The sequence below is a fragment of the Podarcis tiliguerta genome (assembly GCF_965153285.1).
Source record: "Podarcis tiliguerta genome assembly, chromosome: 13".
Classification (NCBI taxonomy): domain Eukaryota; kingdom Metazoa; phylum Chordata; class Lepidosauria; order Squamata; family Lacertidae; genus Podarcis; species Podarcis tiliguerta.
The window spans coordinates 38,894,707-38,909,315 of record NC_139546.1 but is presented as its reverse complement, the minus strand read 5'-3'; the positions used below and the strand labels follow the sequence as shown (position 1 = coordinate 38,909,315).

General features: G+C 46.4%; 3 protein-coding genes across 7 annotated transcripts in view; 2 read left to right on the top strand and 1 right to left on the bottom strand.

Annotated features, from left to right (window-relative positions):
* LOC310662829 (pyrin domain-containing protein 1-like) overlaps nucleotides 1-14,609 on the bottom strand; it is a 742,864-nt gene that overhangs the window by 680,070 nt on the left and 48,185 nt on the right. The gene's annotated exons all lie outside the window — the stretch shown is intronic.
* The window catches only part of VKORC1 (vitamin K epoxide reductase complex subunit 1), a 23,645-nt gene continuing 9,092 nt past the window's right edge, over nucleotides 57-14,609 (top strand). The window contains exons 1-3 of the mRNA XM_083409970.1: nucleotides 57-235; nucleotides 1,002-1,111; nucleotides 1,988-4,983. Of these exons, the coding sequence (XP_083266096.1) occupies nucleotides 66-235; nucleotides 1,002-1,111; nucleotides 1,988-2,217 (510 nt within the window). The 5' untranslated portion in view covers nucleotides 57-65 and the 3' untranslated portion in view covers nucleotides 2,218-4,983. The remainder of the gene's footprint in view (nucleotides 236-1,001; nucleotides 1,112-1,987; nucleotides 4,984-14,609) is intronic.
* BCKDK (branched chain keto acid dehydrogenase kinase) overlaps nucleotides 7,153-14,609 on the top strand; it is a 26,215-nt gene continuing 18,758 nt past the window's right edge. Inside the window, exons 1-2 of one of the 4 annotated variants that reach the window (XM_083409906.1) lie at nucleotides 7,153-7,282; nucleotides 13,900-13,966. The gene's annotated coding sequence lies outside the window, so the exon portion shown is untranslated. Of the gene's footprint in view, nucleotides 7,283-7,477; nucleotides 7,573-10,787; nucleotides 10,969-13,899; nucleotides 13,967-14,303; nucleotides 14,449-14,609 lie in introns of those variants that run through there. The other 3 variants (XM_083409908.1, XM_083409907.1, XM_083409909.1) reach the window with 3 other exon arrangements.

Here is a 14,609-nt window from a genome sequence, read left to right as displayed (position 1 = left end):
GGCTGGAAGGGGCGCGCCGTCCAGCAAGAGGGAAGCGGCCCATTGCGCCTCTCGCTCACGGCAGGATGGCGGTGCCCGGCTGGGAGCGCGCGGCCCGGCTCCTGCTCTGCGCGGCGGGGCTGGCGCTGTCTGCTTACGCTTTCCACGTGGAGACCTCGAAGGAGCGGGACGCCGCCTACCGGGCCATGTGCGACATCAGCGCAGCCGTCAGCTGCTCCCGCGTCTTCACTTCCAGGTGAAGACACACACCCCGCTGCTCCAGCGCCAGGAGCTCCAGATCTGGTGGGATGATCTCCTGCGATTTGCACCCCGGTGGCATCCGCCACACGCACACGCGTCGGATCCCACGCGTGCTTGTTTCCAAAAAGAGGTCCCGCTGGGATTTACTTCCGAGTTAGTGTGCGTGGGATTGCAGCCTGACCCTGTGCAATTGGCATGCTTACTCGGGACGAAATCTCTCCCTACCACCCAGTGGAGTTCAAGGTGTGGACTATCCCTGCCCGTGTTGGGTTAAATTCCACTTCTTTTGGGAAAGTATTATTTGTCCTGGAGTTTCCTCAGTTCCGCTGAAAAGCTCCAATCGATCTTCTGAATCCTTTCCTGCTTGCAGCACAATTGAGAAAGGGGTCTCTTAACGGGTGGCAGGAGAGGAGGGGGGAAATTGTTAGCAGAAGTCACTGGTATGCTCGCCTAATCTTCTGTAAACAGCCAGGAAGGACGTCCCCAGGGTAACTGACCCTTTATTATTTGGCTGGAGAATGTGAATGAGGGGGATGACGTGTCCCTTATGTATGCTGGAGGTGACGCAGAATGGGCCTCCTGTGGTCTATAAAAGATCTGACATTGGTAAGATGCGTCTTTATATTGGCCCAGTTTGCCTTAGGCAGCCAACCAGACACTGTTATTGCATGATCTTAGACAATCCACAGTGTTCTATAAAGACTTAAGTATCATAATTACTGTTTATTGCTAACATTCTGTATCATCTCCTCCCATTACAGGTGGGGTCATGGTTTTGGCCTGGTGGCCACGTTTCTGGGACCTCGTAGCGTGTTCAACCAGCCTAATAGTGTCTTTGGGATCGCTTTCTACACCCTGCAAATCCTTCTGGGTGAGTGACACATGCAGATGGATGCGTCAAAGAGAACACAGGTGTCCACACATGGATGCGGGTGTCGCTAACACAGCATCCAATCCAAACACTGGGCAGAGGAGAATCTAGCTGCCCATGTTTTCACCTCTGTATGTTACCAGGTGTGTTGTCCTCCCCTGACGACTACATCAGGTATTAGCAACATTTCGTAATTCAGGGTAGACCAGAGCTGTTGCACACTCCTGCTATGAACTATCTCCAGTGTACTACCTCTGGATGCAAAGTCAAGGGAATCAGGAAAAGTGCTGTCGCAATCAAGTTCTGCTTGTGGTCTTCCACGGCTGGCCAGTGAGAGAACAGGATGCTGGACTAAAATGAAGAGTGCTCAAAGAAGTGGTGCCAAAACAGGGCCACTGAGAAATGAGAGGAATGTATAGAGGGGAACTTTGGGGGTTTGCAAGTGTACAAAAAAAAAAATATTATAATCTAAAGAACGCAAACTCTAGGGGCAGCCCCAAACAGAGAGGACCAAGCATGCTGAGTAGCTACAGAATGTAGAGGGGCAGCTAAAGAGGTGCAGGGGGGGCAGACAGACACTGAATGGGGTGGGTGGTGAAAATGGAATGCCCTGCTCAGTGGGAGGAGCTAACCAGAACCCCGAACAAGAACATTAGGAGGGAGGATACACTGCAACATTTTGTTGACATTCTCATGTGTGTGGTCAAAAACCTTTGTTTCCTTCAGATGATTCACAGGTGGGGACTGGAAATCCAAAGTTGGGGTGGTCAGCCGAAAGGTTGGAGGCCGGTTTTAGCTTTCAGTCCCATCTTGCCAGCATGATTTACCCTTCTGCAGCTGAACACAAAAGTAACCCAGACCCCTTCATCCACACAGGCTTCTCCAACAGCAGTCTGGCGGCCATTGCTCTGCTGGGCTCTTCGGTCGTCTCCATAGTTGGCTCGCTGTACCTGGCCTACATCCTGTTCTTTGTGCTCCACGACTTCTGTGTGGTCTGCATCAGCACCTACCTCCTCAACTTTGCCCTCCTCTTGCTCAACTACAAGCGCCTCGGCTACCTCAACCAGGCCTGGAAGCGCCCCGTGGCCAAAGCCAAGAGGCAGTGAATGAAGGTTGGAAGTCCTGAGAGGGTGGAGGTTTCCCAGGGGTCTCGCCTACCTCTGGTGTTTCCTTAAGCGCTGGGTTGGATCTGGACCAAATTCATTGCGCTTAGGTCCCATTGAAATCCAAGCTGAAAAGTTTGTCATTCCAGTGGGAACTAAATGCAAGTAGCTTGGTCAGGATCCAACCCATTAATCTGTTTCTATATCACCTGAATGCTCTTCCAGCTTGGAAAACGTCTTCCCGGAAATCGATGAGATCAGCATTCCACTTGTCTGACCCTTCGGACTCCATTCAGATTAGCTTATGAACCTCCATTTTGGAACTTAAATGGATGCAGTTTTTGGTTGGGGTGACCTACAGATATGTAAATCAAGCCCTTCGTTCCTTTCCTTATTTCTTTTTAATACAAAACTTATTTTTATAGCTCTTTTTAGAAAAAAATTGTATACAGAGCAATTTGTAAAATACAGCTATTTGTGATGACTTTAAAAAGCATTGAGTTGAGAGCTGTTATGTCTCTTCTCAGTTGTAATAGAGTGCTTTTTTTCTGGGGATACTCAAGTAGAGTGCAGTATGGGCACTTCTCTCCCCCTATGTTTCAAAAGTGTGGCACTTACTGCAACAACTTCATGGTGAGTACCAGCACCATTTTTCCTTTTTCCTTTTTGAAAAAGAGCACTGAATAGATACAAAGTTGAGCAAAACCAGCTTGTGACTGGGCTTGGCTTAGTTACTGAAGCACAAACGAAAGCTCATCCTTTCTCACCATCATTAATAACAGCTACCTTTTACATAACAGGAGGGCCCTTCTGTTAGGAAGGCTGAGGCAAGCCACAGATTGTGAGGTACCATTAAAAAGGTAGCAAACTGTAAATTATTTTCATTAGGATTGAAACTGCAAGGCCAAGGATGGCCCCTCAAGTTGTTTTTGGACTCTAGTTCCCACCCCACCCAGCCCTGCTGGCTGGGGCTGATTGAGCCCAGCAACATCTGATGAGCACCACTACATGTTTGCCATTATATTTGTACCACTACAGTGGGATGGGAATTTTGGGTTTGCAGCCTTAGGTACCAAAAAAAAAACGGGTCTGGCAAAATATGGGTGAGCAGCCGCTTTTCAGTTTGTTTTCTACAGGCTTCCAGCACAGCTGTCAATACCCATTTTCAGAGAAAGTGAGGCAGAGTAGACCTTAAAACATCTTTGTCCATTAGAATTATCTGGGGGCGGGGGGGAACCATGCAGCTGACTTAAGCACCCTGCCCCCCCCCCCCCCCCGAAGCCTGAGACTGCAACTCTTTTCAGTCTCAGCCAGCAGCTGGTCGGGGCTGATGGAAGTTGTGGTCCAGAACATCTGGCAAACACCAGGTTGGCGATGGCTGGCATAGATTATAAAGTCGAAAGTGAACGACTTACCGGGATTTTTCCCCAATTTGAAATGGTGGTTATATTTCTCTGTATGTACTCCCAGCCTACTGCAGGGGTCGCTGTGTAGCCACCGTTAACAGCCTGAAAGTAAGCAAGAAATAGTTTTTTTGTATGAAGCACAATAGAGCCATCCAAGAAAGAAAACAGCTTGCCACATAATGCAAGAAATCATGGTTGATAATGAGAGTCTTGATTGATTCAATCCGCATAAAGTTACATATGAACAAAAACAAACACGACTTTTTCTTCTGAATGTACTTTGCTTTTGAGTGTTGTTGCGTCAGGTAGCATCTTAGAAGAGGTAGTGAGTCCTGCGCGAAACAGAAAAGGGAATTGTTTTTTTCTAAGATGCAGCCTTAACTTTTTTAATAAGTGCTTGTATTAATAGGGTCCACCACACTGCTGTGTTTCCCAGATAATCAAGAGCACTGTAAAAACAACCATAAGTCCAAGGATATTTGATTAAACTGACTGATCAATTTAAAATAGCAATCCTGGCAGAAAGAAAAACCTCTGTAACAATAAAAAAAAAAATCTCTGGAGAAAGCAGCCTCTTGAATTCCTAGCTTTCATTTTTTTTTTGTGGGGCGGGGCAAGAGTGGTGGTACCTCATTTTTAATTTCAGGCTCTTCAGAAAAAGTTCATAAAGACTTTAATAGTGTGTTTGCAGGGATAGACAGGGTCACGCAAATTCACCCATTAGATTATTACATTTCTAATATGACATTGATACCTTGCCTTTCCATATTAGTTTTTTATGAGAAGTTATAGACCGCTTGCTCATTAAAAATATCCAAGTGGCGAACAAAACGCACAGATGTATGACAACCCTCAGTAAAACAATATCATGCAACATACAAGATTCCTTCATTATGTCATCCACAGGTAAAACTGATAACAGTTTAGTTGACAGAAGCATTAAGTAGAAAAGTATTTGGTAGGCTTCTGAAAGAGAAAATGGAAGGTGCCTGATCGTCAGTAGAACATAATCCCACAAAGCTGCTGTGACCACAATGAAGATTCTGTCACTGCAGAAATTGCCCTCTTTGTCCTTGTCTATCACCAGGATGACATTTCAACTAAATTCTTCTTGAGTGTTTTTTTGCAGCTCTTAGGCATGTCCTGAATTCACTTCATGTATGTACAGTGTGCACTGTGAACAGGGCAGCCTCGATTTGCCCCCTAGCTTGGCATGGAGCTTGAACAGCGCATTAGGAACCCACTGTCATTGGGCCCTGCACACATCTCTCCCAGCCTAATCCAATGGAAACTCTTCCAGCATCAAATCAGAAGATGAGCAAATTGCTGCTTTCTTGTAGAACTGGCTCGTCTCTTCCACAAAGTGTTCAGCCCCTAAGGAACGGTCTGGGATCGGCTCACTGGACTCTCAGCCTATGCATGGCTTCGCCAATAACAGGACATTCTACCTTACATGCAGCCTGTGGTTTAGAAAGGTTTCCCCTCCCCACACAATCAAAAACAATATTTCAGCCACAGCAGAAGCAACACTTTCCAGCTAGAAGCAAACATCCTGTTGTGCCACTGAATTTAACCACCTCTGACAAGAGTGTGCTTATGCTGCTCCTGTTCTAGATGCAGAAGTTTGTTTCTCAGCAGAGACGCATAGTCTTCAGAAGCATCTCTTTAAAGTCCTTCATTTTTAACAGTCCTTTCTTGATCTTCCCAATGTTCTTCCAGGGGTGCTTCTGGCATTTTAGAAATCTTGCCTTGCAACCTATTGGACTTTTGTAGCGATTGCCATGTCAAGACTGCTCCCAACGTAGCATCCAGTTATGGTTTCAAATTGGGAGGCTGTGTGTTGAGATTCCTGCATCACAGGGGGTTGGACTGGATGACTCTCAGGGTCCCTTCCAACCCTATAATTCTATGATCCTCATATGCTTGCATCCCAAAGGATTGTGACTTCACAGCTGTGCCTACCATTCCTCTGATGGGACTTTCACAATGTCGACATTATTTCAGCCCCACTCTGTCAGTGTAACTTGTTCATAGTCAACACCTGAGCTAGCTTATTGAGTAATTCCAGTGATTCTCCAGCTTTGTCACTGAAGATACAGTAATGTAATACAAGGTCAGAGTCAACAGTATTTCAAATATTACCAACAATTCAGGGTGTGCCTCACTTTAGCCTTATTCTGTCTAAAATTCTAGGCACACTTGTGAGTATGTTCCATTGAACTCAATGGGAAAGGGATGTAGCTCAGTGGGAGAACATCAGTTTTGCATGCTGAAGGTCGTAGCTTTAATCCCTGGAATCTCCAGGTAGGGCTTTGAAAGATTCCTTGCCTGAAACCTTGGGGAGCCACTGCCAGCCTGTGTAAGCAGTACTAAGCTAGATGGACCAAAGGGCTGACTATCCAATATAAGGCAGCTTCCTATGTTCCATTGGGACTCCTAAGTGCTTAGGGTTGCATTTGTCTCCCAAACATGAAGGGAACTATAAGTATTCTTTCAATCAGCATCCCCATTCCTGCCATGCAGCCTTCTCTCACTTCGCTGCTCACTGCTCATGAAATGTTTATGCTACAGTTAAGAGCTCGATCCTATATACATGTGGAAATTAGTTTCCACCTCCGTGTCGTGGCAACCTGGCCATCCTTCGCAGAGACGGGCAAGCCAAAACCCATTTATTTATTTCTAACATTTATACCCCAAACTCCAGTGGCAATTGGCATAGGAATGCTGCAAAGGTCAGGCTTAATTGTGTGTTGTTGTGGTATCTCATTTGTGAAATAAGTTCCTTGTTGTGGCACGATGCATGTCAGCCAAAATACTGCGCCAAAATGTAAATTATTTGACACGTCTTCTCTTGTACACATACTCTGGTTTGAATTTGATTCTTGTCAGAGGCTTCAGATGTGCACTTCGTAGAGGGGGACCAGTTTTCCGATGCACACATCTGATACATAAGCACACTCAAACCCTTGCACTGTTATTTATTACTGATATTCCACCTTTCCTCCAAGAAGCTGGCATATACATGGCAACCTCCAGACCCATTTTATCCCCACAACAACCCTGTGAGGCAGGTTAGGCTGAGAGACAGATGAGCCCAAGGTAACCCATTGAGCATCATGACTGAATGAGGATTTAAACCCTGGTCTCCGAGGCCCTCGTCCAACGTTTCTAACCACTACACCATCCTGCCGTGACTGCATTATAAAGCTTACACCATAATAACATTGGTTGGTTTGAAGGATGCTCCTCTTTAAACGCAGCAGTTAACCCGTGTCCCAAAAATGTGCTGAAAACGTCCGCCTTATGCCCTCCCGTCTTTTAGCAGGAATTGTTTTCAGCTTGCCTTGTTCCCTGTTTTGCCTCATTGACGGACTGCATTTCCCATGAGGAGCTAACTTAAGCAAAAAAAATTCCCCACCATAATTCCGCCTTATCGCGCAGGGGTTTCTGGGTATCGTAGTTTCGTCTGCGTACTGCAGCCATCCAGAGGGCGCGTTGATGAGACTACATTTCCCATGCTGCACTGCTCCCTTCCTCCGTCAGAGACTGCCTTGTCGTCAGTCCCCTTCCCCGCACCCAGCCGCCCACCCCTAACGAGAAAGAGACAGCTGGTTCAGTCCGGTCCCCAAGTGCGGGAGCTGCTGCGGTGTTTGGAATTGGCGGTAAGGGATCCTCTGCGGAAAGTACCATTGTGAACGCTGCCGGGGGCGGGGGGGCGGAGGCTCGTGCGTTACAGTCTCTACCCCGAGGGTGGAGAACAGGATGCAAAACTGCTGGGTTTCTAGCAAGGAAGAAGCAGGTTAGGAGGGAGACGACTGGGAGGGATTGTCATTGGGTTCCCTTCTCAGCATAGGGAGGAGCCTGGTGGGCTGGTAAATGGAGGTGGCGTTGGGGAGCCAGGATTCCTTGAATCTCCGGAAGGGAAGACAGCAGGAGGTTTTAGAGGAGACAGGTGGGGTTGGGGATCCCGGGTCCTCTTCAGTCAGGAGGGTAGCTTCTTTGAGTTTGGGGCGGGCCATGATGATGAGCGTTTAAACACCTATAATCTATGGGGGAGGACTCTTGGGTAGATCTTTGGGTTAACGACTCCTGGTCGCCCAGTGTGTCTGATCCCCTGGAGTGGGTGGGAAATTTGTGGGGCCAAAGTCCCAGGATTATTTTCCTGTGATCCATTCACCTCTGGTGCCCTCTGTTAGTGATTTTTTTGCACCCCTGTTTCTCCCGTTCCCTGGTTTTCTTAGTCCCCACCCCCACCCCATGCTGCTGCAGCAGCCACCACTGTTACTGCGAACATTCAGATTGTAAGCTCATTGGGGCACTTTGTTGCTGCTGCTGATTGGCTTGCTCCATAAAGCACCATGCTCGTTGGTGGTGCTATAAACAGTTCCCCTAATGACAGGGATCTGGGTTGGATTGGAGCCTAGAGAATTGAAGTCATTGACTCCCAGCCCTGAGTCCAGTAGGTTAAAGCAAGGGGACTCCAGGGAGAAAAGTCTGCAGCTGCTGGCATGGGCTGGCTCTGTTCCTTCGTTCTTTGCCATTGAAACCAAGACCTAGGGCATTGCGATAGGCTGAGGCTGGCATCCAAGACGTTCTGTGTTGCTCCTTTCCCCTTAGCCTGCTGCGACCTGGGAATGTAAACACTGGACTTGGCAAGGGAGGGATAATTGTTCTAAAACTCTTGGCACGAGGCAGCAGTTCCTACAAATGAATGCTCAAAAAAGGCATAAAAATGAGGTGCGGTGGAAAGTCAATATTCAGGAAGAATCTACCCCCTGCTTCACTTTTCTTCGCAAAGGCAGAGAACTTCTCTCTCTCTTTAGCTTATGTTCTATAACGTACCATGTTCCATGTTCCCATGGTATAAAATGTTATGCTGAGAGGTGAGAAATTAATCTAGATAATATATAAAGAGCTTAGAGCACCTAAGTACTTCAAATCCATTTGGAGAGTGGTAGCTTGAAAGAGTATGTTTCTAAAACAAAGACATTTTGTTAGATGCCTCAAATACCTCCTTTTTCTGACAGAAAGGTGGGAGATAAATATTTTGAATGAACAAGGAAGGAGTCTGGTGCATTGCTTTAAAGTTGTTGGGATTGGCAGTCAAAGTAGTTGAAGAGCCACTGAATTAATTCAGTGAGTTTTCAGTCTGTGTCTTGGGAGAACCCTGGGGTTTACTTATCTGGGATTCCTCAGTGAGATAGTTGGTAAAGAGAAGATGAGGTCAGTGCGGCAGTGGATGAATTTTTCCAAGTAAAATCAAAGTATGCAAAAGCAAAAAAAAAAAAACAAAAAACCTGCGGGTGACAGTATGGTCTTGCAATTCGAAAAGAGTCAAATAGATTAATATAAAAAGGATTAGAACTACCCAAATAATGTAGAAACTTATTTATGCATGCAACTACAGTTGCAAGAACGTTATTTGCCAAAAGTGGAAGGATGAAGAGGTCCTGACAAAATAAGATTGGATACAGAAACTAATGGAGTATGCAGAAATGGCGAAACTTACTGGAAGAATAAGAAATCAAGACAACAAACTTTTTAGAAAGGAATGGAAGTGGCTTATTGAGTATTTACAAACTGTAAACAGATCAAGACACTAGCAGGATTATTGTAAAAACCTGCTGCTTTATATATATATATGAGATATATATGAGAACAGACAATTAAAATAATAAGTTAAGGCAATTTGGAGTATGCAGGAAAGGACAAAAATAAATGTAAGGAACCGCAGAAAGAGGAGGAAGGGAGTCAAAACTGAAAATGTTAAAACTTGGTTAAATAATTGTAATGTATATAAATGAAAATTATAATTTATTTATTTTTTAAAAAGAGACGGTTGGTAAAGACACATGGATTTCCCTGAAAGACACTTTGCCTAGGACAGCCGGCCTAAAATGTGCAGCCACATGACAATTCTGGGCATGCTCTCAACTCCTGAGGGACAGCAATGAGGCCTAACAGGACTGGCGTTTGTGTTTCAGAATGTGGTCCCCTCTGGAATCCTCCACAGTACACAGAAGTCCTATAGCAGACACACAGAAGTTCTTTGACAGACAAGTGGAAATAAGTCCCCAGGAAACAGAAGCTTTGAAAGCCACTGATAGATGCCTTAGTTTTCAAGAAAGGTCTAAGGGATCTGGGGCCGAATCCCACCTCCCCTGCTGAGTCTTGGAGAGATAGTATATCTTGGTCTCAGTTTACGGCAGTTAGAATAATAGAGCTGCGAAGATGAAAGACAGATAGGTTTTAAAACATTCTGCGTAAGTGAAAGTAATCACTAGTTAAATAATGACTAGCGTGTAAATAGTTCACCTTAATCTGTTAGTAAAGAGTAGCCTGTTAACCTTTTCTTTTAAATAACTGGCTGGTATAGCTAGGTGGCCAGAAGCAGATTTTGAAAATCAGGGATAGCTACTCAGCTGAAGGTGCCCTATGTGAAGTAGGCTAGAATTATTCTCGGATAGACTGAGATGGGCTGGTTTTGGACTCTTGTTTAAACTGAGATTTGAACCAGTAATTCAGAGCTAGCAGCCTCAGTGTGACTTCAGTAACAAGCATTTAGTGACAATTAGCAACAGCTTTAGTTGTCAATAAAATGCTTCCAGAAAAGTCTCTTTAAGTCTCTTACTGGGTAGAGATAGTTGCCTTCCTGGAGTTCTTGTTGGTAGACGAATAATAAATCTGAATATTAGGATACAGTATTGCATATTGCCTGAACATTTGAAAACAGGTTTGGGGGGAACCTGGTGTCCAGCTGTCCTCTCTTCCAGGGAGCGCTAGCGGCCATGGAGTTGTTCCTTCTATTTCGACAGCTCACGATGACAAGTTAATTGAAAGTGAAACGTCGAGAGGGAGGCAGCTTCTTTTATAACGCGCGCGCGTGCGCTTCCTCCCCCCCCCCTTTCTTTTCCGAGCAAAATCTCTGTTGATTGGCTACCCACTTTGTAGACAGACATCGCGGTGTGCATGCATGCGTGCATGAGTGCAGCGCGTGGTGAGATCCGCACGTCGCGATCTCGGGGCGTTCTTGAAGTTGTCTGCGCGTTCTGGAACCTGCAGGATCTCTGGCATCTCTCTTGTTTGCGCGGCGCTGCTCCGCTTCCTCCCCCGCCCTTGCAGTTTTCAGCTGCTTGGGGTGAAACGAGGTCGGAGCCAGGGGGCGGAGCCAGCCTGGCTGCTGTGCGCGTGTACACTTGGCCCGGATTAAAAGAGGGCAGCGGCTGCTTCTCCTCCTCCTCCTTTTGCGCCTCCTCGTCTTTTTCTTCTTCTTCTTTGTGGCGTTGCATCGCCCGTGGGATCCGCGGAGCGCCATATGGAAAAAGACCCCGAGCTGCTTGAGCAGGAGGTGGGTGCTTGTGTTCCGGAGACGGACCCCCCCCCCGTGCTCCTTCCTCCCCTCCCCCGGGAATGAGTCCAGGCTTATGCTTCCTGGAGCCCGCAAGGCCTCCTCGCCCGGCTTCCCGGAGCTAGAAATGGAACCCAGGTGTCCCGGGGCTCCCGACCCCTCTTGTTTGAAGCCCCAGAGAACCCAGGAGTCCTGGCATCTTGTGGCCCAATTCCTTGGGCCGCTGTTTCCAAGCCGGCTTATGCAGCCTTCTCTCTCTTTCTGCCAACCCCTTTCCCTTCCTCTTTGCCACCAGCAAAAACAGCCCTTTATCCACCTGGCTCAACGCTGCCTGCCCTGTCTGCCAGCGGTTTTCAAACAGGGGAGCTGCCCCCAGCTCTTGTCTGGAGATGCTGGGGATTTGAACCTGTGGCCTTGGAAAAAGTGGATGCCACAACACCTTCCCTCTGCGGTATTTCCACCGCAGGCTGCATGTGGTCCTTGGTTACCCCCCCCCCCCGCGCCTTTCTGTTGTTTTCCCTGCAAATAAAAATTCCCTGAGCATTAAAGGGTATCAGGCAGAAGAGGAGGCTGCAACCCTGTCATGCTAGCTTTCTATGTGCAGGGAGTTTGTTTGTATGGAGGAGCCGCCCCACTCACTTGAAGGCTCAGATCCAGGTTGAGGGAATCTGAGAGATCAGCCTAGGTTGGGGCAGGGCTGTTCAGCAATGTTGCCTTCTCCCCTGCCCACCTTCCAACCTTGTTTTCCTGCTTGATTTTATGTACTGTATTATATATTATTCATCACCCCACCCCAGTTTGATGGAAGTGCAACTCCACAACCGTTTGTCTCCATTTCATGTCTGCATTCTTCCTGGCATATTTCTCAAGAGCAATAAATCATACTGGCATGGCCTGCGCTAAATGGGCACAGAAGTCATTTTTTTTGTGGTAGCTCATGAAGATGTATCTAGTGGTCAGAGCAGGGAGAGCTAATGCGTCAGTGTGGTGTAATGGTTAGAGTGTTGGACTAGGTTAGGGCCTGGGAGACCAGGGTTCAAGTCCCCACTCAGCTGTGAAACTCACTAGGGTGACCTTGGGCCAGCGGCAGTCTGTCTGCCTGACCCACCTCAGAGGGTTGTTGTGAGGATAAAATGGGGAGGGGGAGAAGCATGTTTGGTTCCTTGAACTGATTGGAGGAAATGCAGGCTTGGAATGTAGTAACAAATAACGTCTGGATGTCTGGGTAGCACAGGCTAGTGGTTACACACAGTGAGGGAGCTGGAAGCGAAAACTCAGAGCTTCGCTGAGGAAGTAGGGAGTGAGGCCCAGAGAGGCTCTCCTGACACCTTCTCTGTAGTCATTTTGTCCTTTTAAATCTGTGGCCTTAAAAGAATCTTTAATTTTTTTGTAGCCACCACTTGTATATTTGTACTTGTGCCGTGAACTAGTTTCAGGTCCCTCTATGCTGATACATTTTTATATGGAGTGTTACTGCTGTTTTATGGCTTGTGTTTTAAAACATGTTTACGTTTGTTGAGTGACTAAATAACAGAGTTACTGAGATGCTGATTGAAATATTGTAAGTATATTCCCTTCAGTCTCTGTCAACCTCGTGCAATCCTTCTGTTTTGGACTACAACTCCCATCAGCCCCAGCCAGTGCTGATGGGAGTTGTAGTCCAAAACAGTCAGAGAGCACCAGGTTGGCAAAGGATGAAGGAGGTAAATAAATCCAGAAGAAGGATGTCGTGGATCCCTTGCTCCTGCCTTCTTTCACTTACTCTTTCCAGGTCTGGGTCAACCGTGCAGCTTCTCCTGTGACAATCCTGACATCACACAAAAATTGTAGGCAGTTTCGTTGGTCCATTAGTAGGAAAATTAAATCAGAAGCTATAATCAGGTATTATACTTGCTGACTACCACGTTAGACCTAAAAAAAAGGAAGGACCAGCTAAAATGTCACAAAGCAGTGAGCAAGTTTTCTAGATGTTTCTTTCAGGATGGATGCTAATTGGAAGCCCAGAGTCTATTAAGTCCTAAGGTGAAGTGCAAGAGGAACTGTGCAGATCTGATGAGATGAGCCTCTGCTAGGTGCTAAATAGCCTCTGCTAGGTGCTAATGAATTCGTTGGTGATGATAGCTGTTTGCCACCGGTTTCCTGTGTCTGTTCTATGGCTTGTTATTGTATGGCTTCTGCTGCAGTATATTGTTCGTTTTCTGATGCTTATGCTATGCTTAAAATTTTCGAAGTTGCTTAGAGATTCCTTTATAGCAAGTAACTAATCAATTAAGAATAGCCAAAAGAACAGATTTCAGGTTGTATCAAAGAAACCATAATGGCTGTTCCTCTCCCACCCCATTCTTCTTATTATTTATTATTAAATACAACGTATTTCAGCTGCTTGGTTCTACCTCCATCACTAGTCAGATTAATTCTGCTCCTGGGGACCTGTGTAGAGAGAAATGTGTTTAGATTGGCAAAGCTGGAGGTTAATTTGCAGTGGTGCACTAGGTCAGGCATAGGGAGTTTAGGCATCTCTTATCAGACGCCTCTTCACATTTACACCCCTTTCCCTATGGCACACTCCTTACCAACTCCGCTGCAAGTGTGTGTACATGAGAGTTTTGTGTGGTTGAATTGTAGCGTATGGTCGAAAGGCATCCATTGCTCCACCCACTTTTTCATCTGGAATGCAGTGGTGGTTCACAATGGAATTGGACCGAATTAAATCTCCATTCCCACTATAGGCCTTTGCAAGGTCTCGTTTTTATGGTTATTACTGTGGTTGGTTCTCGCCAGGATCAACTCCCAGAAGCAATCCTGTGTATAAAAAAAAACACCCATGTGAATCAGTTTGCTATCCCAACAGTAAACAGCTCGAAAGCTTCTCCTTTGCAATCTACTGTCTTTATGATAACTGGATCTCTCCGCTGCTTCTACCCCTCCCAGATGGAAACGGAGCTATCTGCCCCTGTAGAACAAGGAAGCTGGCATAAGATAACCAAGTTTACTTGAGGTAAGTAAGGTCTCTGTGGGATCTCCTCCAGGTTTTCTTTGGTGTTTTAATGGGATATTATTTCCTGTTTCTAAGAAGCTAACGTTTAAGCCTTGAGTTTAAAAAAAACAAGCTGTGAACCCAGGGATATTGGACTCTGTGGTGTTAAGTGGACAGGGGGAGGGCAGAGAAATATGTCTGTCTGTCACCCGGGGAGAGACGGTGCTGATTCAGTGTTTGGATGACGACAGGCCGGCTGTGGCAGACATGGCATTTGTGGCATGCTTGGAGCACGTGGCCTCATAATTGGAAGGCTTCTCAGAATGTTCCGGCATTCCATGTGGCTCTTAGCTGTCAGATGATTGGGCGAAAGGGGAAACCGCCTCTTGGTGAGAGAAAGACGATCCTCTTCTTGCACACTTCCGCATTTGAAATCCATCTGGAGTTGTCAGAGCTGGGAGGACACTGTGTGTGTGTGTGTGTGTGTGTGTATCTAGATTCAGGTAGGTAGCCGTGTTGGTCTGACACAGTATATATATATATATATATATATATATATATATATATATGCTTTCGTAGATTTTCACGGGTACAGGAATGCAGGTTTTGGTGTCCTCGGGTGTCTTCCCGTGTAAAAGTTGGGGTGTCTAGGCGACGTTTCGAC